This window comes from Chiloscyllium plagiosum, unplaced genomic scaffold (assembly GCF_037043375.1).
Source record: "Chiloscyllium plagiosum isolate Xiang-an unplaced genomic scaffold, Cpla_swu_hap1 HiC_scaffold_19, whole genome shotgun sequence".
Classification (NCBI taxonomy): domain Eukaryota; kingdom Metazoa; phylum Chordata; class Chondrichthyes; order Orectolobiformes; family Hemiscylliidae; genus Chiloscyllium; species Chiloscyllium plagiosum.
The window spans coordinates 13,756,069-13,780,390 of NW_028270157.1; the positions used below are offsets into that span (position 1 = coordinate 13,756,069).

Below are 24,322 nucleotides of genomic sequence, written 5' to 3' on the forward strand. Positions count from 1 at the left end.
GCCGGGAGGGGGAGGGACAGGGACCGGAACCTGATCCGGGACCGAGAGACGCTCCCTGGGCCCAGAGACACCCCTCAATGTCCTCCGAACCCACCCCCTTCCCCATCCCCTTCCCCATCCCCTCACACTGATCCCCCTCAATGACCAACCCCCTCACTGACCCCCCAAACCCATCCCCTTCAATGACCCTCTCAAATCCATTCCCCCCAACGGAACCCCCAAGCCCACCCCCCTCACTGACCCCCCTCTGATCCCCCAAATCCATTCCCCCTCACTGACCCCCCACAAACCCATACCCCTCACTGATCCTCCAAACCCTACCCCCTCACTGACCCCCCAAACCCTACCCCCTCACTGACCCCCCAATCCATCCCCCCTCACTGACCCCCCAATCCATCCCCCCTCACTGACGCCCCAAACCCATCCCCCTCACTGATCCCCCAAACCCATCCTTCCTCACTGACACCCACAAACCCATCCCCCTCACTGATCCCCCAAACCCATCTATCCTCACTGACCCCCCAACCCATCCCCCCTCACTGACCCCCCAAACCCATCCCCCTCACTGACCCCCAAACCCATCCCCCTCAATGACCCCCCTCACTGATCCCCCAAACCCATCCCTCCTCACTGACCCCCCCAAACCCATCCCCCCTCACTGACCCACCAAACCCATCCCTCCTCACTGATCCCCCCCAAACCCATCCCTCCTCACTGATCCCCCCAAACCCATCCCCCCTCACTGACCCTCCCAAACCCATCCCCCCCACTGACCCCCAAACCCATCCCCCCTCACTGACCCTCCCAAACCCATCCCCCCTCACTGTCCCCCAAACCCATCCCCCTCACTGACCCCCCAAAACCTACCCCCTTTACTGACCACCCACACTGACCCCCTCACTGACCAAGCCCCTCACTGATCCCCAAACTTACCCCCCTCACTGACACCCACAAATGTCACCCGCACTGACCAATTGCCTCACTGAACCCCCCCACGACTGACCCACAAAACCTACCCCTTCACTGACCCACCAAACCTAACCCTCTCGGTCCCTCCCAAACCAACCTGCACCCCATCACTGAAACCCCCCATAACTACTCCCTCATTGGCCTGCCCATAACTTCCCCACACTGATCTCCCCAAAACTATACCCTTACTGACCTCCCCCTAAACTACCCCCTCACTGACATTCCACAATATTAGAACATAGAAAAGTACAGCACAGAACAGGCCCTTAGGCTCACAATGTTGTGCCAAGATTTAATCCTAATGTAAAATATAGGAACAACCTACGCACCCCTCAACTCACTGCTATCCATGTGCATGTCCAACAGTCACTTAAATGTCCCCAATGACTCTGCTGCCTCCACCACAGCTAGCAACGCATTCCATGCATTCACAACTCTCTGTGTAAAAAACCTACTCCTTTATACCTTTCTGCCAATATCTTCAAACTATGACTTCTCGTACCAGTCAATCCCGCCCTGGGGAAAAGTCTTTGGCTATTGACTCTATCTATTCTTCTCTTTATTTTGTACACCTCTATCAGGTCTCTTCTCTTCCTCCTCTTCAGAGAGAAAAGTCTGAGCCTATTCAACCGTTCTTCATAAGGCAAGCCCTCCAGTCCAGGCAGTATTCTGGTAAATCTTCTTTGCACCCTCTCCAAAGCCTCTGTAGCTTTCCTTTAGTAGGGCGACCAGAACTGGACACAATATTCCAAGTGTGGCCTCACCAGGGACTTGTAGAGCTGCAGCAAAACCTCTCGGCTCTTCCCCCATCCCCCTGTTGATGAAAGCCAAAACACCATATGCTTTCTCAACAACCCTATACACTTGGGTGGCAACTATGTACTTGCACACGTAGGTCCCTCTGTTCCTCCACACTGCCAAGAATCCTGTCTTTAATCCTATATTCAGCATTCGAGTTCGACCTTCCAAAATGCATCATTTTGCATTTATCCAGATTGAACTCCATCTGCCATTTCTCAGCCCAGCTCTGCATTCTGTCTATGTCGCACTGCAGCCTGCAGTAGCCCTCTATACTATCGATGACACCTCCAACATTTGTGTCATCTGCAAATTTACTAACCCACCCCTCAACCTCCTTATCCAAGTCATTTATAAAAACTACAAAGAGCAGAGGCCCAAGTACAGAGCCCTTGTGGGACCCCACTCAACACTATCCTCCAGGCAGAACACTTTCCATCTACAACCACTCTCCCTTCTGTCAGCCAGCCAATTCTGAATCCAGAGAGCCAAATCTCCCTGTATCCCATACTTCCTGACTTTATGAATGAGCCTACCATGGGGAACCCTATCAAATGGTTTGCTGAAGTCCATATACACCACATCCACTGCTCGACCATCGTCGACCTGTCTTGACACCTCCTCAAAGAATTCAATAAGATTTGTGAGGCATGACCTGCCCCTCACAAAGCCATGCTGATTGCCTTTAACCACACTATGCTTTGCCAAATAGTCATAAATCCTATCCCTCAGAATTCTTTCCAAAACCTTGCAGACCACAGACGTAAGACTGCCTGGTCTGTAATTGCCAGCGATTTTCCCATTACTCTTCTTAAAAAGAGGAACAACATTCGCCTCCTTCCAATCCTCCGGTACGACTCCCGTGGAGAGTGAGGAGGCAAATATCCTCGCCATCGGCTTAGCAACCTTCTTTCTCGCTTCCCAGAGCAGCCTAGGATAAATCTGGTCTTTCCCTGGGGACTTATCAATCTTAATGTTTTCCAAAATTTCTAGCACATCAACTTCATCAATCTTGACTGTATCCCAGCTTCTGTAAGTTTTCATTTATAACAAGTTCCCTTTCCTTGGTGAAAACCGAAGCAAAAAACTCATTTAGGGCTTCCCCTATCTGCTCAGATTCCACGCATAAGTTCCCTCCGCTATCCCTTATCAGCCCTACCTTCTCCCTGATCATTGTCTTATTCCTCACATATGAGTAAAACGCCTTTGGGTTCTCCCTAATCCTTTTTGCCGAGCCTTTTTCGTGCCCCCTCCTGGCTCTCCTCAATCCAATTCTGAGTTCCTTTCTAGCTAGCCTGTCATCCTCTAAAGCTGTTCTAGATCCTTGCTTCCTCCACCTTACATAAGCTGCCTTCTTCCTTTTGACGAGAAGTTCTTTTGTTCTCGTCATCCAAGGTTCCTTAATCTTACCCCTTCTTACCTGTCTCAGAGGAACAAATTTGTGCATCACTTGCAACAACTGCTCCTTAAATAGTATCCACATGTCTGTTGTGCCCTTTCTGTGGAACAATTGCTCCCAGTCTATACTTCCGAACTCCTGTCTGATAGCGACATAATTTCCTTTTCTCCAATTGAATATCTTCCCTCAGTAATTGCTCCTTTCACTTTCCAAGGCTATGCTAAATGTGAGGCAATTGTGATCACTGCCACCAAAGTGCTCTCCCACTGTGAGATCTGACACCTGTCCTGGCTCGTTGCTGAGCACCAAATCCAAAATGGCCTCTCCCCTCATCGATCTGTCGATATACTGAGTAAGGAAACTTACCTGATAAAATTGACTCCATCCAAACCATTTATACATGGGAGATTCCAGTCGATATTGGGAAAGTTGAAATCACCTATAACAACAACCCTGCTACTTTTGCATTTTTCCAGAATCTGCTTGCCTGTGAGATCTTCAATCTCTCTACTGCTATTAGGTAGTCTGTAGAAAATCTCTCTACTGCTATTAGGTGGTCTGTAGAAACCACCTTTCTCTAACCCCCCCACCCCCCTTCACTGATCACTCCCCCTTAAAATTTCCCCTTTCACTGATCACTCCTTACAATTACCTCCTTTCACTTACTCCCTTAAAATTAACCCTTTCACTGATATCCCCCTAACATTACCCCCTTCACTAACTCCCAAAACTATTCCTCACTGACCTCCACCTTAAAACTACCCCCTTTCACTGACCATCCCTCAAAATTAGCCCTGCAACGATTCCCCTTTAAAATTACCTCCTGTTATTTTTGAACAGCGACCACTACTTCTTTTGAAGAAAGATTAGTGAATTGATGTTTAAAAACATGAGAGATGGTCTCATTGAGTACATAAGCTCCTGAGGGCAGTGAGCAAAAGTAGATGCCTCTTATTATGGGAGAGACAAAAACAAGCCAATATAATTTAATAATAAGACATTTCCGTTTATGTCAGAGGAGGTATGTTTTTTTCTCATGAGGGTAATACGAGTAGAATTCTGTGTTCCCTGATGGTGAAGGCTGTGTCTTTAAATTAAACTGAGTTAGAGAGATTTTTCATAGATTAGGGAATCAAGGTTTATGGGAGCAAATAGGAATATGAAATTGAGACTACAAGCAGATTAACCGTGGGGAGTACCCTCAAAGGGTCAAATAGCCTCCTCTTGCCTTTAAGGTCTATTTAAGTTGTTTATTGAAAGGGGAATGGAATGTAACAAGTTTTTGCTTAAAGTTATCCCAGGCATAGGTGAGACCAAATCTAGAATACTGTGTCCAGTTTGAGTGTCCCCTTATTTGAAAAAGAATACAATGGCATTACAAACAGTTCACTTCATGGATTGCTGGGTTTGGGTGTGGAAGTGCAGGGGTGTGGTTTTCTTAAGAGGAAACTTTGGGCCTGTATCCACTGGAGTTGAGAAGAGAGATAGTCTTATTGAAACATTTACGGTTCTGAGGGGACTTGAGAGTAGATGCTGAAAGGATATTTCCCCTTGTGGGTGAAACTAGAACTTTGCTCATAAGAGATTTTCCATTCGAAGCAGAGATGAGCTGAAACTTGCTCTATCAGAGGGTCATTAGTCTATGGAATTCTCTTCTCCAGAGAGCAGTGAAGGCAATACTTTTCACACTGAATGAGATGGACTATTGATTGACAAGATAGGTCACAGGAAAGTTGAGGAAGGGGTCACAATTAGATCAACCATGATCATATGGCCAATTTTTACTCTAATCTATGTATATATGCTGGAGTCTAAAGTAGGGAAATGTGAGATTATTTACTTTGGTAAGGTAATTTTTTTTAAAAAAAACTAGTGTTACAGACAAGGGGAGAGAGGCAGATTGAAATTTTAATGTTCTTCTTGACTTCAGTCAGTAATTAAATTTCGAATAGGCCCAGTTCTGAGAAGACTGAAACTTGTGGCAGGCAGCCTGAAGTGCTTTTTCTTCAAAGATAGGATAGTTTGACGCTGTTTCTGCTTGTGAAAGAGCCAAGAACAGTAGCAAATAAATTTAAAGTGATCTGCAAAGGAAGCAAAGGTGATACTTTTCCACACAGTATGTAGTTAGGATGTGGAATGCAGTGCCTGGAAATGTAATGGAGGCAGGAACGCATTGGATTTTTATTTTGGATAGTAATACTGTGCAAAGATATGGGAAAAAGGCAGGAGATTGGCACGAGGTAATAAAAGTGGTGCATGCACAATGGGCCTAATGGCTTTGTGCAACTTCAATAATTCCATGATTTACTATAATCATGAAATTTCAGAAAATACATTGAGATGTTTCAATTTGAATGTAATAGAATTCATCATACAATTCAACTTGTCCCTATATAGCATGTTCTACTCAGCATAATTGTAACAGTTTTAAATGCTTACAGATTAATTCCATGTCAAGTATGCAGCCTGAGGGCAAAACATTTCAAACTGGAAATTACAGAAAGTGCAATGGATATAATTTTTTTTGTCTGTACACAGGGCGACCTCCGTGGCCACAGATCCAGTTTCCGCAGTTTCAGTTACAGGTTTGAGCTACAGGGAGAGGCTGAATAGGCTGGGCATAGGCTGATGGGTGACCTAATAGAGGCTTATAAAATCACAAGGGGCATGGATTGGCTGAATAGCCAAGGTCTTTTTTCTGAGATGGGGGAATCCAGAACTAGGGAGTGAGAGGGGAAAAATTTAAAAGGGTCCTAAGGGACAACTTTTTCAAGCTAATGGAATGAGCTGCCAGAGGAAGTGGTGAAGGCTGGTACAGTTACAACAGTTAAAAGGTGTCTGGATGGGTATATTAATAGGAAGGGTTTGGAGGGATATGGGCCAAGTGGGACTAGATTAGGTTGTCTGGTCAGCATGGACGAGTTGGACTGAAGGGTCAGTTTTCGTGCTGTACATCTCCATGATTCTAGTATTCCTGATTTATATTCTGTGAAAGGCACACAGCCCAGGAGGTTCAAGTTTTCTACTTTTTCGTGTGTTACGGCTGAAACGTGTTTTACAGTGACCTGCTGCTCTTGCCTGTTCTGATGTTAAAAGTAGGTTGACCAAGATCCCAAAAAAAATGTTTAAAAACTTTCTAAAAGCCAGAGGGACTTGTGATGAATCCACGACGGAGTCAGTTTCATTTTAACAATTAATTTCTAACTCTCTGGTCAAGGATCCATTCTTCACCTTAGGAGTTAGCTGGAACTATTAGCATCTTTGCAAAAGTTGTTGTCACTCCCTTTTTTACTAGCCCCTGATGATGAGAGATACCACTTACAGTATTTTTTCTGTTGTTGACTGCAGTGCTCACACAATGAAGGGTGAGAGATTCCAGAATGATGGTGTCTAAATTCTTCCTTGTAACTACTGTTGGAACTTTCCAGAATTGTAGTTCAGCTTGCTGATGATGACAGCCATGTTCTGTAGCCAGGAAAATTTAGTTTTAGCTTCTGACTTACATCTCCATCTATCATTTACTCCCCCTCCCCACCAACCCCAGGCCATCATCACCACCTTTTTCTAGCTACAGTCAGTTCTGAAGGGTCACTGGACCTGAAACGTTAACTCTACTTTCAGTTCACAGATGCTGCCAGACCTGCTGAGCTTTTCCAGCAAATTCTATGTTTTGTTTCAGGGTTAGTTTTAAATAGACAAGAAAGTAGAATTTGGATTGACCAGTTTCCTTTTAATTTCATTCATGTCTTAGTGACATGACACTTGTAAATGTTGATGTTCAAAAGGATTTAGGTGCACTTGGGCAAGGAAAACAGATAGTTAGTTTTCAAGTACAGCAAGAAATAACACGTTTACCTTAATTGATAGGGAATTGAAGTGCAAGAATAAAGTAAAGTCGGTTCTGCTGTAACGTGGTAGTTCTCGTGCAATCCCGTGTTATAAGAAAATCACGTAATAGCAGTACCATTTAAACTAATGGGGCTGGAATTGTGTTATAACCAATACATGCTTTAAACATTCGTGCTTTAGAAACAGTGTCCCCGATTCATCAAACATGTTACAGCAAATTCACATTAACGAAACATGCATTATAGCAGAATAACCTGCACTATTACAGTTACACGGAGTGTTAGTGAGAACACATCTGGTAAAATGTATACCGTTCTGGTCTACCTATTTAACAAAGGATATACTTTCATTCAAGGCAGTCCAGTGAGGGTTCTCGGGTAGTCAAAGGGATACAGGGAGCAAAGCTATGTGCTCTAGATATAAATGGCCAATTGTCCAGGAGGTTTGACACACAGAAAATGTTTTCAGAAAGTTGTACTGTCTTTCCTCAAGTGACAACTTTTCAGTTGACCTAAACAGAAATAGCTGGAGAAACTAGGCAGGTCTGGCAGCATCTGTGAAGAGAAAGCAGAGTTAATGTTTCGGGTGTGGTGAAGCAAAATGTTAACTCTGCTTTCTGTCCACAGATGCTTCTCCAGTAACTTCTGTTTATGTTTCAGGTTTCCAGCGTTTGCAGTTCTATGCTTTATTCCAGTTGATTCTCTGATTAGATTACTTACCCATGCACACTGCCTGAGAAAACCACATGGGGGAAAAATATCAGCTCCAAAATTTTATTAAGAAAATAAGTTGTGTACACCATCCAGTTGTTGTCAGACCTGCATTTCATTGTGATATATTAACGCAGGAATCTTAGAAACAGTACAGTACCAACAATGATTTGGAGATGCCGGTGTTGGACTGGGGTGTACAAAGTTAAAAATCACACAACACCAGGTTATAGTCCAACAGGTTTAAATGGAAGCACTAGCTTTTGGAGCGCCGCTCCTTCACAACCACCTGAAGAAGGAGTGGCACTCCAAAAGCTAGTGCTTCCAATTAAACCTGTGGTACGAACAAGTATATGCTGCTTATCCCCTTGGCTCTGGCGTTTAATTAGTTCATAGCTGATGTGTGACCTGAACTGCTCAGCTTTCCTTTGATAACTTGATAAAAGTCTTACCAATTCCTGTCTTGAAAACTCTAATTGCCCCACAGTTTTGCAAATTTGTACCATTGTCATGTGTGGAAAAAACACTTCCCCGTTTTTCTTCTAAGTGGTCCTGATCAAACTTTAATGTTCTTGACTTGCCCACCAGAGGTATGCTTTCTCTGTGGCAGCTTTGACAAAGAGTCAGTTAGACTCGAAACATCAGCTCTTTTCTCTCCTTACAGATGCTGCCAGACCTGCTGAGATTTTCCAGCATTTTCTCTTTTGGTATACTTTCTCTGTGTCCACCGTACTGAATCCCTTTAACATTGTATACACCTTGATTGATCCCCTTTTATTTTCTATCCTTGAGGGAATACAAACCACCTTATACCATCTGACTTCATGATTTTGGTACAGTGAGTGATCAGGGTCCAGAGTTCATCGCCTGACAGTATTGTGGAGGCAGCTTCAACTGGAACTGGGAAATGGAAATTTGATGGTAATCTGAAAAGGAAGAAAACGCAGGGTTGCAGTGAGAAGGAAGGAATATGGCGCTAAGTGAATTGCACATTCAGTGAGCAGAAACAGTGGACTGAATGTAGGAACAAATGACTGCAGATGCTGGAGATCACAGCGGGTCAGGCAGCATCCGTGGAGATAAAGCAAGCTAACATTTCCAGTCTAGGTGAAGAGTCATTTAGATGAAGAGTCATCTAGACTCAAAACATTAGCTTGCTTTCTCTCCACAGATGCTGCCTGACCCACTGTGATCTTCACAATGGATTCAATGGCCGCCTTCAGTGCTGGAGCAATTCTGTGATTCCTGTGCCGGCTCTATAATGTGGGTCCCCGTCAAATTGGTTGATCAGGAACCAATGAAAGATTTTTAAAAATGCATATTTTAAAACAACAGTCTCTTTCAGCATTAGTTGTGATTTAAAATAATTACTTAATACAGAGGAACCTTGATTATCCGACATTCTATTATCCGAATATCGGATTACTCAGCAAGATCGCAAAGTCCTGATGCTTGGCTAAACTATGTTATCCGGCATTCAATTAATCGAACGAAATACTCCCCGCCCATGTCCTTAGGATAATCGAGACTCCTCTGTATTGTTTTAAAACATCTACTCTCTAACTGTGCCCATTATTTTCAATATCAATGCACCACTTATGTGTGTTCTGCTGAGCTATGTCAAAAATCACACAACACCAGATTGTAGTCCAACGGGTTTATTTGAAAAGACTAGCTTTCAGTGCGCTGCTCCTTCGTCAGGTGCTAGTGAGAAAGGAACACTTTAGACACAGAATTGATAAGGAAAAAATCAAAGGGACATACAACTCATGCAAGCGAGCACACGCAAGACGGTTCTTAAATCTTTAATCAGTTAGAACGAAGGTGCAGATTTCGATTAGTATGCAAATCCTAGAATTTCTTTCAAGTCACTGCCCTGAGACAATTTAAGGTGTTATCAATATAAAGGAGGTGACACTTCCAGTTAAACAATGTATTTTAAGCATGAGTCTTATTCGGAGTCTGTCTGTGTCTTTTACTTTCAAAGTAGGAATTTATAAAATGCCCCACTGACTGACTATCTACAAATCCTGTGCTTTTTGAACAAAATAGAATGTATTTGCTGAGCTGATTAATATTCTATGAGAGAAATTGTGTGACTCTGTGCATGTTGGTAGGTAAAACCGTGTGTGCAGCTGTAGGATGGGGGTGTCTGACACTTATCTACAATTCCATGCACTCACCCCTTCAGTGTAATTCCCCTTCAATTATAGCAACCAAATTAGACTAAGGAAGATTAATGTTGAACATGCCAAGTGACTTTCCCCAGTCTAATGCACTTTTCATTGTCTCCAGGGCATCCCACCAGCAGTGACCTAGTCAGAGATAAAGGACAGAGCTGAAAATGTGTTGCTGGAAAAGCGCAGCAGGTCAGGCAGCATCCAGGGAACAAGAGAATCGATGTTTCGGGCATAAGCCCTTCTTCAGGAATGAGGAAAGTTTGTCCAGCAGGCTAAGATAAAAGGTAGGGAGGAGGGACTTGGGGGAGGGGCGTCGGAAATGTGATAGGTGGAAAGAGGTCAAGGTGAGGGTGATAGGTCAGACTGGGGTGGGGGCGGAGAGGTCAGGAAGAAGATTGCAGGTTAGGAAGGCGGTGCTGAATTCGATGGATTTGACTGAGACAAGGTGGGGGGAGGGGGAATGAGGAAACTGGTGAAATCCGAGTTCATCCCTTGTGGTTGGAGGGTTCCTAGGCGGAAGATGAGGCGTTCTTCCTCCAACCGTTGTTTTGTTGTGGTCTGGCGATGGAGGAGTCCAAAGACCTGCATATCCTTGGTGGAGTGGGAGGGGGAGTTGAAGTGTTGAGCCAGGGGGTGGTTGGGTTGGTTGGTCCGGGTGTCCCAGAGGTGTTCTCTGAAACGCTCCGCAAGTAGCCGGCCTGTCTCCCCAATATAGAGGAGGCCACATCGGGTGCAGAGGATGCAATAGATGATGTGTGTGGAGGTGCAGGTGAATCTGTGGCGGATATGGAAGTTTCCTTTGGGGCCTTGGAGGGAGGTGAGGGTGACGTGTGGGCACAAGTCTTGCACCTCCTGCGGTTGCAGGGGAAGGTGCCGGGAGTGGAGGTTGGGTTGGTGAGGGGTGTGGATCTGACGAGGGAGTCACGGAGGGAGTGGTCTTTACGGAATGCTGATAGGGGAGGGGAGGGAAATATATCCTTGGTGGTAGGGTCCGTTTGGAGGTGGCAGAAATGACGGCGGATGATGCGCTGTACATGGAGACTGGTGGGGTGGTAGGTGAGGACCAGTGGGGTTCTGTCCTGGTGGCGGTTGGAGGGGCGGGGCTCAAGGGCGGAGGAGCGGGAAGTGGAAGAGATGCGGTGGAGGGCATCGTCAACCACGTCGGGGGGGAAATTGCGGTCCTTGAAGAAGGAGGCCATCTGGGTTGTACGTTTTTGGAACTGGTCCTCCTGGGAGCAGATCCGGCGGAGTCGAAGGAATTGGGAGAATGGGATGGCGTTTTTACAGGGGGCAGGGTGGGAGGAGGTGTAGTCCAGGTAGCTGTGGGAGTCGGTCGGTTTGTAGTAGATGTCCGTGTTGATTCGGTCGCCTGAGATAGAAATAGAAAGGTCGAGGAAGGGGAGGGAGGAATCTGAGACTGTCCAGGTGAATTTGAGGTTGGGGTGGAAGGTGTTGGTGAAGTCGATGAACTGTTCAACCTCCTCGTGGGAGCACGAGGCGGCGCCGATACAGTCATCGATGTAGCGGAGGAAAAGGTGGGGGGTGGGGCCAGTGTAGTTGCGGAAGATGGATTGTTCCACATACCCTACGAAGAGGCAGGCATAGCTGGGGCCCATGCGGGTGCCCATGGCTACTCCTTTCGTTTGGAGGAAGTGGGAGGATTGGAAAGAGAAGTTGTTAAGGGTGAGGACCAGTTCAGTCAGTCGAAGGAGGGTGTCAGTGGAAGGGTACTGGTCGGTACGGCGGGAAAGGAAGAAGCGGAGGGCTTTGAGTCCTTCGTGATGGGGGATGGAGGTGTACAGGGACTGGATGTCCATGGTGAAGATAAGGCGTTGGGGACTGGGGAAGCGAAAATCATGGAGCAGGTGGAGGGCATGGGTGGTGTCCCGAACGTAGGTGGGGAGTTCTTGGACTAAGGGGGACAGGACGGTGTCAAGGTATGCGGAGATGAGTTCGGTGGGGCAGGAGCAGGCGGAGACAATGGGTCGGCCGGGGCAGTCAGGTTTTGTGGATTTTGGGCAGGAGGTAGAAGCGGGCGGTGCGGGGTTGTGGACAATAATGTTTCATAAGCCTTTGGCTTTTATTAACCAGCATCAATGATGCATAGTGCACAATAGATTAATATTCTTTCTGCAGTCTTATAATTCAGAGCTGGGTATAGTTTACTTGTAAGGAATAAAACAAAGAACTGCAGACACTGGAAATCTGAAACAGAAATTGTCGTAAAGACTCAGTAGGTCTGGTAGTATCTATACAGGGAAAACAGAGTTCATGGTTTGAGTCTAATGAGGCCAGGTTTGAAGAAGGGTCATTGGACTTGAAACATAAACTCTGTGTCTCTCTCGCTCTCTCTCCACAGAAGCTGCCAGACCTGCTGAATTTCTTCACCAATTTGTTTTTGTTGACTGTAAAAGATATTCTCTTTCTTTCCAGAATGACAAAAGCAGGCTCAATGGGACAAATAGTGTCCATTACTGATAATTATTCACACATTCTTCAAATTGCTGAATTCAGATGATCAGATAGTTCAAGTTTTCGCACAGAGGTGAGTGATATTATCAGGAAAAGGTTGTAATATGGCTCAAGATCACAAACAACTAAACACAGTGAAGCATTTAACACAAAAACAAACAAAGGTTTACAAAGATGTTGGAGGATTTGAGCTTTAGGGAGAGGCTGGATAGGCTGTGGCTGTTTTCCCTGGAGTGTTCGGAGGCTGAGTGGTGACTTTATAGAGGTTTATAAAATCATGAGGGGCATGTATAGGATAAATAGGCAAGGTGTTTTCCCTGGGGTAAGGGAATCCAGAACTAGAGGGCATAGGTTTTGGGTGAGAGGGGAAAGATATGAAAGGGATCTAAGGTGCAACGTTTTCACACAGAGGGTGGTACGTGTATGTAATGAGCTGCCCAGAGGAAGTGGTGGAGGCAAACACAATTGCAGCATTTAAAAGGCATCTGGATGGGTATATGAATAGGAACAATTTAGAGGGATATGGGCCAAGTGCTGGCAAATAGGACTGGATTAGGTTAGGATATCTGGTTGGCATGGATGAGTTGGGCCAAAGGGTCTGTTTCCGTGCTGTACATCTCTACGACTCTGTAAATGAACCAGTTTTTGCACCATCTTTTTTGCAATGAAATAACATTTACAGACAATATTTTCATTTAAAAATATTTACTTTTACATTGACAAATACATAAATATGTAAACAAAAATGCAACTGTTTTAGTAAGATAAAAAGATATACAAAAGCCCTATACAATCAGTAAAAGGACATTCCACCATGTAAACCATGTGTATTTTGCTTATCTCTGAGGCAGTGATTTATATTGGGTTACAGGCAGTGGCAGCTCTTGTCCATATGATAACCATTGCTCTGTAGTCTGGTAAATTGATGCTTCAACCATGGGTGTGTGACAGCTAAGCAAGTCCTGTGCTCAACTAGAATCTATACAAGACACCTTGTGGAGGTCAATGATAAGACCAGTAGTCCCTTTTAAGCAGAAACTCAAGATCTTACTGATCTTTAGCTTAGCACCATTGTGTCTCTCCAACGTTCCTCCAGCAATGGAATATTAACTTAAAGTGAGTTTCCTAGACAACAACTGAATGGACAGCTTCACTAATATTGTATTCCTAGGGTTAAGCTTCACTCCTAAGCGGTTTGTTCGAGCAAATCTTTCTCCTTTTTGAAGGACTATTTATCCAACATTTTCTTTGCTCCCAAAAACCTCCAGGATCAAATCTATATGATACCGGCCTTCCTGGACTTGTCCATTGCTATGCTGTGTAACGTGTGCGAGTAACAAATGTGACCAGATGAAATTATTCTTGGTAACAGTGCTTCCCTCCTGCCTGCTGGCATTTCTGCATCTTTCTTCACTGGCAGGAAGTCCAAAGTCTGGCTGGTTAATGGGTTAGAGCGGTCCCATGTTCCATCAGGAAGTGTCTCTGCCCCTGAGCCTGAAGGTCCAGGTTTGAGCCTCACTACTGATGTTGATGGCCAAGGGAGGTGAGCTCAGAACACAACCTGACAGGTTGATTGCCAACCTGCAAAAGCCCTTCCAATGCACCCGACAGTGGCAGCTGAAAGCAGGAGAGTTTCCTGGTCAGCCATCCTGCAGAAGGGAAAGGTAGGCCACTGCAATACATATATCAAAATCAAATGCAAGTCCACGATCTCTACCACTCTCTTAGGCATGGTGCCTGGACAGAGAACAAATAGAGGCAAACTGTGTCATGTTGCAGGCTTGAGATTTCTAGAACAAATTGAAATCAGTAGATTTTTCTTAGGCTACTGTATGAAGCATTATGGAACTGAGGCAGCCTTAATCTGACAGAATGGCGGAACAGGTTTAAGAGGTTGAATGATCTCCTTTTCCAAAGCAATTAACATTTAGACTGACTGCCAGCCCACATTCTCACTGTTCTTGTTGGGAACCAGCTCGTTCTGCTTTTTTTTTAATATAGGCTTATACTCTCTGGAGTTTCAAGGAATGAATGGTGATCTCATTTTGAAACATGTACATGATGAAATCAGCATCACTTGGAGTGGATACACTCAGATTTCTGCACCATTAAATTCTTCAGCTTGACAGAGTAGAAGCTGAGAAGCCGTTTCCCTCACCTGTGCAATGGAAAACGAAGGTGATTGGATCAGGATAAACAGTGTGCCATTTCCAATCAAATTGGGGAGAGGTTCCTTTACTCAGGAGGGTGGTGCACCATAGGATATTCTCCACTCCTGGGAGATCAGTTGCTGAGTACGTTCCAGACAGAGATCAATATAAATTTGGATATTATAAAGTCAAGGGTGAGGTTGAGGATCAGCCATAATCCTTCTGAATAGTGGAGCAGGTTTGAGGGGCCTCAGACCTATTCCTGCTCCAATTACTTGTGTTCCTATCCTTTGATGGCCTGGTTAACATTGACATTCTCACACTGAGAACATGTTTGTGGCAAACCATCCAATCTCTATGATCAAATGCAGTTTCTTTTTAAGCTCTGACTTACAAACTGCATATTCATTTCAGAAAACATAAAAATAAGCTTCTTTAATCTAGCAAGACTTCCAACATGTTTAATTTTAAAAATACCTTTCTATGTGAATTAAGATAACATAAAAATATAGTTATCCATTAACTGAAGTTCAATATTTGCAACCAGCCCCCCCCAAGTTAACAGTGAAAAATTACAAGCTTATTTATTTTATAAAGTACACTTTTTTTATCATTCAAAGTTTCAATTATAGTTTTATGTAAGACTCAATGTAAGGATAGGGATAGATTTCAAACTGTTATTGGTTTCCATAAATCCAGTAGGTAAGTACATGTGTGAATATTTACACTAACATCCATTTCATTAGAATCTGATACTCATTACTAACTGCAGCTTAATCCTCTTGAAAAATTAGATCAGCTTGTGGAGGACGAAGCTAAGTACTTGGCGTAGGAGACGAATCGTAGGCTGGGCGACAGCATAATGGACTGGGAGCATTGCTTCCACTGTGGCAGTTTGAATGTAGTACCTATACACAAAGAGGTGAAGGAAAAGGGTAACAGTCATTAGAACATTACAATTACAGATAGAGTAATAGAGATGTACAGCATGGAAACAGACCCTTCGGTCCATGCCGACCAGACATCCCAGCCCAATCTAGTCCCACCTGGCAGCACCCTGCCCATATCCCTCCAAACCCTTCCTATTCATATACCCATCCAAATGCCTCTTAAATGTTGTAATTGTACCAGCCTCCACCACTTCCTCTGGCAGCTCATTCCATACACGTACCACCCTCTGCATGAAAACGCTGCCCCGTAGGTCTCTTTTATATCTTTCCCCTCTCACCCTAAACCTATGCCCCCTAGTTCTGGACTCCCCGACCCCAAGGAAAATACTTTGCCTATTTACCCTATCCATGCCTCTCATAATTTTGTAAACCTCTATAAGATCACCCCTCAGCCTCCGATGCTCCAGGGAAAACAGCCCCAGCCTGTTCAGCCTCTCCCTATAGCTCAAATTCTCCAACCCTGGCAACATCCTTATAAATCTTTTCTGAACCCTTTCAAGTTTCACAACATCTTTCCAATAGGAAGTAGACCAGAACTGAAGTCCTGATTTAGACATAATACATATATATTAAAAATTCATACATGTACAAAATTACACTTGCTGTGATGTAAGGTGAGAGATTTAAATGTATTTTAAAATCATTTACTTTAGAATTGGATTTTGAATTAGTGGCATCTGGGTTTTGGTCAATGTCAGTATTTTTGGAGCCATTGTTTTTATTTAAAATAAAGAGTATGAAAGGGAGAGACTTCCTGGAGTGGCGATGGGAATTCTTTTGCAGTGGGAGAGTTTTATGAGTGGTCAGAGTAAATACTGAAGAGATTAGCTTGCTTCCAGTTAGAAGGATCAGGAATTGATTTTTGTTTTACTTAGGGGAAACATCGAAAGCTTGGAAAGCTTTTGATTTTACTTTGACTAAATGCTGGTTGAACATAGATGGAAGAAGCAATGTCTCCTGATGGACATGATATGGAGATGCTGGTGTTGGATTGGGGTGGACAAAGCTACCTGACAAAGGAGCAGCACTCTAAAAGCTTATACTTCCAAATAAACCTATTGTTGTGTGATTTTTAACTTCGTCCTGATGGATTTGGCTCAGAATAGTTAAGTAGATTCCCTCAGTCTAATGGTTTGATTTGAAAGTTCCAGATGAAGAGTGTTTAAATAGAGCTTTGAAGGCTGTAGAGAAATTAAGAAAGTTTAAGCTCAGTTTTATGACTAATCAACACAAAGACTATTAAACTCTCAAGTTCAGGAATCGGAAGAAACCGTTACATCAAATCATAGACATGAAAGAGAAGCAAACTGTCTCTGGTGTTTGAATACTGTGAAGTAATGGTGTTACTGAGGCAATTTTGTTACAAATCACGTGAGAAAACTCACTAGGCCTCATGGAGAAGATACCTCTGTGAATCCCAACAAAACAGACTCTTAGTTGATTTCTGGTAAGATTCAACCCAGTGACACATTTTGATGACCCTCCTGTGAAACACCTTGGAACATCCCTAAGTGCTTTAAAAATGCAACTTGGGATTCTTTCAACCATTGCTGTGTTAAAATCCTGAACTTGCCACCCGCCCAACTGCACAGGGTAGGGGGATGTTCACCATGCTGTGGTTCAGAACCTTCCTGAGGATGATTAAGATGAACGATAATTCCTGGTTCTGCAAGTGATACCCTTGTTCTAAATTTTTCTTGCGACACTTTAATGACTCCAGCGTATTCTGAACTCAGGAACTGGACGGGGAGAAACAGTGCAGGAAATAATCAGCCAGAAGGTGCATCTGTGTGGATTATGGATGAAACTGACAAGAGCATTGACTGTAATATCCTGTATAGCCAGAAGCTTGAGACAATCTGTGCAGGTACAATTAGGTGGAGTGCTACAGAGCTGTCACTGTGCAGGGAATCACTATTAATCACTGTCTCTAAGGTCAGAGGTGGAAAGGTGGATTAAAAAAAACATGTTCAATAAAATGTACTGTTTCCTAGGTAAATAATTTATTTTCTTCAATGAGTTGAGATAATACAACAACAAACGAATCTGTTTTGATGAAGAGTCATCTAGACTCGAAACGTTAACTTGCTCTCTCTCCATGAATGCTGCCTGACCCGCTGTGATCTCCAGCATAATCTGCCAGTTTGTCAAGAACATCATATTCTATGCAATAATTTTACAAAGGACATTATGGAAAAGATCTGCCACCCTGCCTACCCATAGCATGCCTACACAGAACACAGAAAATCAAACCTGACCAAACCATACAAGAAACACCCAGAATGCCTCAATATTGACCAACCTGGCTGACAAGAGAAACCAAACATGACCATAGTCACTCGGAGACAAGGGAATACACTTCCCAAGACAAACTAACAATAAGCTTCCTGGACACGGTCAACACAGCTGTCCCAAAGCCCTGAGGGCAGTCTCATAACCCAGTGATACTAAAGCCACACAAAGGACAGGTCAGACAGAGAGGCACCAGAATACCTTGCTCACAGGAGAGAAACAATGGAAACACCTTACTGTTTCAAAAGATTTGGAGATGCTGGTGTTGGACTGGGGTGTACATAGTTAAAAATCACACAACATCAGGTTATAGTCCAACAGGTTTAATTGGAAGCACTAGCTGCTCCTTCCTGATGAAACGTGTGATTTTTAACTTTGTTTCAAAAGAGACATTCTTACCTACCTGCAAAGAGAGCTAGAATCTCCCGATCCCATTAAGAACTCATTGATGCTGCCAGGATGTTACATTATATCAACAATCAGGACATTCTTCCGAGAACTGTTTTTCAATTTTCACCACTGTAACTGGTTTACTTAATTTTCAAATACATTGTATTTTTCCCCATTTTAATTAACCTCCTTGTACAAGATTCCTATAAAACCTGGCTTAATTCTCAGCTCGAGGAAGAGAGTTTTCGGCTACCTGGACAGACTGTCTGTGCTGTTTCAGCTTAGTCTATTTCTCTTCCACAATATTGCCTACTAAGAAACTGTTTGTTAGTTTCACTTCGATCTGTGTTTTGTGATCTCTGATTTATTGGGCTAATTTCTCCGACAGACGTACTTGCATATCGTCAGCCCAACCATTCTATACCAGTATTTTGCTCCCCTCAATCTCTTCCCATCTTTCCACATCTAAATCTATCAATGTAACAAATTTTGATGAGTAGTTGAGGAATGGGAAATTGTTGAAACTTTATTGCTGGAACAGCACAGCAGGTCAGGCAGCATCCAGGGAACAGGAGATTCGACGTTTCGGGCACAGGCCCTTCTTCATTCCTGAAGAAGGGCCTGTGCCCGAAACGTCGAATCTCCTGTTCCCTGGATGCTACCTGACCTGCTGTGCTGTTCCAGCAATAAAGTTTCAACTTTGATCTCCAGCATCTGCAGACCTCACTTTCTCCTCGAATGGGAAATTGTCCCTTCCTATTTTTATTCCCCTCACAGTCAACCATAATGAGGTTTTTTTTTGCACGTAGCTATCGCAATTCGATCAAAATGTGCTTTGCTAGAAAATGAAGGAGCCAATTACAAAGAGTGTCCTGATTGAAAGATAAAGGAACTTTATGACTAACCCCTTTCCCCCCACCAATCATAATAAAAATGTGAGCTTCAACCCGCATACAAACACAGGTTAAAAAGTTTAAAACGGGAGTGTGGTACACAAAGGGAGGATAAAGGTTGTGTAGTTAAAAAGTCCTTTGAGTTCTGAGGTGTTAGATTCTTAACCTTAGCCCACGATTGATTAATCAGCAGCTTGCATCATCCCAGCCCTAACCCGAATTATATATCTTTGAGATCAATGATTGATTCTCCAATTTATTTTCTCTGTTTTCAGGGGCACAGAGAGAAACAAACAGGGGACAGTTCCAGCTCTTGTTCTCACAAATTCATTTTCTCCTTTGCTCTGCCCTGCATCTCAGAGGCAGCTGTTGAAATTTAGTTCAGTTTGTATTCTGGAGTGCACGACCATCGCCTTCCCAAGGTGGCTAACCAGCGGATGAGGCTTCCATCTCCCAAAATGTGAAATTATCAAAACACATGAATTAAACAAGAGGAGTAGTGAATTTCCTGACACTAACTCAAATTGGTTTTGATGTCTTTCGATTAAAGGAAACCAATTTGAGCGCGCACAGTTTCAATTATTCCATAAGGGTCTCATAATTCTTGCCTGAATCTGGGCCCAGGTGAGAATTGTATCAACTTTTTGTCTCCGTGTCTTCCTTTTAAATAACCATTTTGGTTCATCAGAGGTCTCAGGTGTAACATTCAGATAACAGAAGCTAAATTTGACAATCCATATTTAGCACTTTAATAGCATCCTCTTTTCCCATCTCCCCCATATGCCTGTCTGTCCTGTCTCCTTAAATGCATCTACCTAGTCTTAAAGCATGGAGACATACCCTTCCATCTAACTCGTCCGCACTGACCAGACATCTCAATCTGATCTCGTCCCATTTGCCAGCATTTGGCCCATATCCCTCCAAACCCTTCCTATTTATATGCCCATCCAGATGCCTTTTGAAAGTTGCAATTGTACCAGTCTTCACCACTCCGTCTGGCAGCTCATTCCATACACGTACCACCCTCTGCATGAAAAAGTTACCCCTCAGGTCCCTTTTAAATCTTTCCACTCTCACCTTAAACCTATGCCCTCTAGCTTTGGCTGCCCCCACCCAAAGAAAAAGACCATAGGTATTCACCTTATCCATGCCCCTCATGATTTTATAAACTTCTATAAGGTCACCCCTCAGACTCCTATGTTCCAAGGAAAGATGCCCCAGCCTATTCAGCCTCTCCCTATAACTCAAACCCTCCAACCCTAGCAACATCTTTGTAAATCTTTTCTGCATCCTCTCAAGTTTAACAAGATTCGTCCTATAAAAGGGCGACAAGAATTGTACACAATTGTACATTTGATAAGTGGCCTCAACAATGTCTTAATACAGGCACAACATGACATCCCAACTCCTACACTCATTGCCAATGAAGGCAAGCGTACCAAACGTGTTCTTCACCACCCTGTCTACACTCAACTTTCAAGGAACAATGCACCTGCACTCCCAGGTCTCTGTTTTGCAATATTCCCCAGTGCCCTGCCATTAATTATATAAGTTCTGCCCTGATTTGTCTTACCAAAATGCAACACCTCACATTTATCTAAATTAAACTCCACCTGCCACTCCTCAGCCCACTGGCCTATCTGATCAAAGTCCTGTGGTACTCTAGGATAATCTTCTTCACTGTGCACTACACCACCTATTTTGTAATTCTGCAAATTTACTAATTATTCCTCCTATTTTCATATCCAAATTATTTACATTAATGATGAAAAACAGTGGACCCAGCACTGATCCATGTGGCACACCACTAGTCCCAGCCTCCAATCTGAAAAGCAACTCTCTACCACAATCCTTTGTCTCCTATCTTCAAGCCAATTTTGTATTCAATTAGCTAGCTCCCCCCAGATCCCATGTGATCTAACTTTACGAACCAGTCTACCATTCAGAACCGTGTCCAACGCTTTGCTGAAGTCCATATAGACAACATCTACCACTCTACCTTCTTTGTCAACTTTTCAAAAAACTCATTCAAGTTACTGAGACATGATGTCCCACACACAAAGCCATGTTGACTATCCCTAATCAGTCCTGGCCTTTCCAAATGCATGTAAATCCTGTCTCTTTGAATCCACTCCAACAAGATACCTGCCACTGACATATGACTCACCAGTCTATGGCTCCAGGGCTGTTCCTTACACCCTTTCTTAAATAGTGGCACCACATCAGCCAACCTCCAGTCTTCTGGGCCCTCGTGGCTGTCAATGAGACAAAATACCTATATACCTATGATGATACCTATGAAACATTTGTCTTTACAGTTGGATTCTGAATCTTGCCATGACCATTTATAAATACTCAATCCTTTGAGTTATTGCCAATAGATTTATGTTCCAACAAATATTGATTTTGATGCAACTAATGGCCACTAGGTTTCTAAACAGTGCAGGTAAAAACAATGACTGCAGATGCTGGAAACCAGATTCTGGATTAGTGGTGCTGGAAGAGCACAGCAGTTCAGGCAGCATCCAAGGAGCTTCGAAATCGACGTTTCGGGCAAAAGCCCTTCAAGAGGAATAAAGGCAGAGAGCCTGAAGCGTGGAGAGATAAGCTAGAGAAGGGTGGGGGTGGGGATAGAGTAGCATAGAGTACAATAGGTCAGTGGGGGAGGAGATGAAGGTGATAGGTCAGGGAGGAGAGGGTGGATTGGATAGGTGGAAAAGAAGCTGGGCAGGTCGGACAAGTCCGGACAAGTCAAGGGCACTGTTTTGCTGGAGGTTAGAAACTAGGATGAGGTGGGGGAAGGGGAAATGAGGAAGCTGTTGAAGTCCACATTGATGCCCTGGGGTTGAAATGTTCCGAGGCGGAAGATGAGGCGTTCTTCTTCCATGCGTCTGGTGGTGAGGGAGCGGCGGTGGAGGAGGCCCAGCACCTCCATATCCTCGGCAGAGTGGGAGGGGGAGTTGAAATGTTGAACCACGGGGCGGTTTGGTTGATTGGTGCAGGTGTCTCGGAGATGTTCCCTAAAGCGCTCTGCTAGGAGGCGCCCAGTCTCCCCAACGTAGAGGAACGTCCGGAGAGGAAAAAACGGAGGGCTTGGAGGCCCTGGTCGTGGCAGATGGAGGTGTAGAGGGATTGGATATCCATGGTGAAGATGAGGCGTTGGGGGCCGGGGAAACCACTCCCCACCTCTTCCTCCGCTACACTGAAGACTGCATTGGCGCCACCTCGTGCTCCCGCAAGGAGGTTGAGCAATTCATCAACTTCACCAACACATTCCACCCTGACCTTAAATTTACCTGGACCATTTCTGACACCTCCCTCCCCTTCCTGGACCTCTCCATCTCCATCAGTGACGACCGACTTGACACTGACATTTTTTACAAACCCACCGACTCCCACAGCTACCTGGATTACACCTCTTCCCACCCTACCTCTTGCAAAAATGCCATCCCGTATTCCCAATTCCTCCGCCTCCGCCGTATCTGCTCCCAGGAGGAGCAGTTCCACCATAGAACACACCAGACGGCCTCCTTCTTTAGAGACCGCAATTTCCCTTCCCGCGTGGTTAAAGATGCCCTCCAACACATCTCGTCCACATCCCGCACCTCCGCCCTCAGACCCAACCCCTCCAACCGCAACAAGGGCAGAACGCCCCTGGTGCTCACCTTCCACCCTACCAACCTTCGCATAAACCAAATCATCCGCCGACATTTCCGCCACCTCCAAACAGACCCCACCACCAGGGATATATTTCCCTTCCCACCCCTCTCCGCCTTCCGCAAAGACCGTTCCCTCCGTGACTACCTGGTCAGGTCCACGCCCCCCTACGACCCACCCTCCCATCCTGGCACTTTCCCCTGCCACCGCAGGAACTGTAAAACCTGCGCCCACACCTCCTCCCTCACCTCCATCCAAGGCCCTAAAGGAACCTTCCACATCCATCAAAGTTTTACCTGCACATCCACTAATATCATTTATTGTATCCGTTGCTCCCGATGCGGTCTCCTCTACATTGGGGAGACTGGGTGCCTCCTAGCAGAGCGCTTTAGGGAACATCTCCGGGACACCCGCACCAATCAACCAAACCGCCCCGTGGCTCAACATTCCAACTCCCCCTCCCACTCTGCCGAGGATATGGAAGTACTGGGCCTCCTCCACCGCCGCTCCCTCACCACCAGACGCATGGAAGAACAACGCCTCATCTTCCGCCTCGGAACACTTCAACCTCAGGGCATCAATGTGGACTTCAACAGCTTCCTCATTTCCCCTTCCCCCACCTCATCCTAGTTTCTAAACAGTGCAGTCAACAATAAACATTCATTACCCTAGCAGCAGCTGGAATGTTTGCACAGGGACAGCTGTTATAAATACAATTAAACCACGCAAATGCATTTATTCTGTGAATAGTAAGGATGCAATCCACAAACTGTTAGCAGTGCTGTGTTTGTCCAACTGGTCTCATTCAGTTAAGGTGGATCTAAATCCATGAGTTACACAAACAATTTTCTGGTTGATGTAAGGATACGATACAGTCTGGTTCCTGATTTTCTGCAGTACCTTCAAAGCAAGAGGGCACTTGCTGGAAAACACTCAGCAACTTTTAAGCAGTGTCTTCGGGAAGAGTAAACCGTTCAGGTTGAAGGCTTTTTGTCAGACCTTCAAAAAGATGCTTCAGGTTTTAAGCAAGTACAGAGGCAAAGAATGAGCAAAAGGCAGGCTCTGGGGTGGTAGAGGCAGGAGAGGCTAAATGACAAAGGGATGTTGGTGTAAAACAGGAAAGAATTAAAGGGTTCTAAAGGAAATGCAAATGACAACAGCACATATTAAAATATTCTGGACTCAGGGTGGCTCAGTGGTTAGCACTGCTGCCTCACAGCACGTTGGACCCAGGTTCGATTCCAGCCTCGGGTGAGTGGCTGTGTGGAGTTTGCACATTCTCCCAGTGTCTGTGTGGGTTTCCTCCCACAATCCAAAGATGTGCAGGTCAAGTGAATTGGCCATGCTAAATTGCCCTTGGTGTTCGGTGCATTAGTCAGAGGGAAATGGGTCTGGGGGGTTACTCTGTGGAGGGTCAGTGTGGACTGGTTGGGCTGAAGGACCTGTTTCCATACTGTAGGGAATCTAATCTAATACTGAGTTCAAGTATTTCAGATCATAACCACTGTTCCTGTTTTTCAGTCAACAGCTGTGGTCATGTTTCTTGTGTTGCCATTTACGCCTCCTCTTTGTTTCTTGTCCCAATACCACTTGTTTTGTTTTAGCTTGCACCA

At 44.6% G+C, this 24,322-nt stretch overlaps 1 protein-coding gene across 2 annotated transcripts in view; it reads right to left on the minus strand.

Moving 5' to 3' along the window:
• Nucleotides 1-13,072: 13,072 nt before the first annotated feature.
• Nucleotides 13,073-24,322, minus strand: part of cunh12orf56 (chromosome unknown C12orf56 homolog) — an 83,301-nt gene continuing 72,051 nt past the window's right edge. For both annotated transcript variants that reach the window (XM_087997030.1, XM_043709959.2), the window contains one exon: nucleotides 13,073-15,435. In XM_087997030.1, coding sequence (XP_087853156.1) covers nucleotides 15,318-15,435 — 118 coding nt within the window. In that variant the 3' untranslated portion in view covers nucleotides 13,073-15,317. The remainder of the gene's footprint in view (nucleotides 15,436-24,322) is intronic.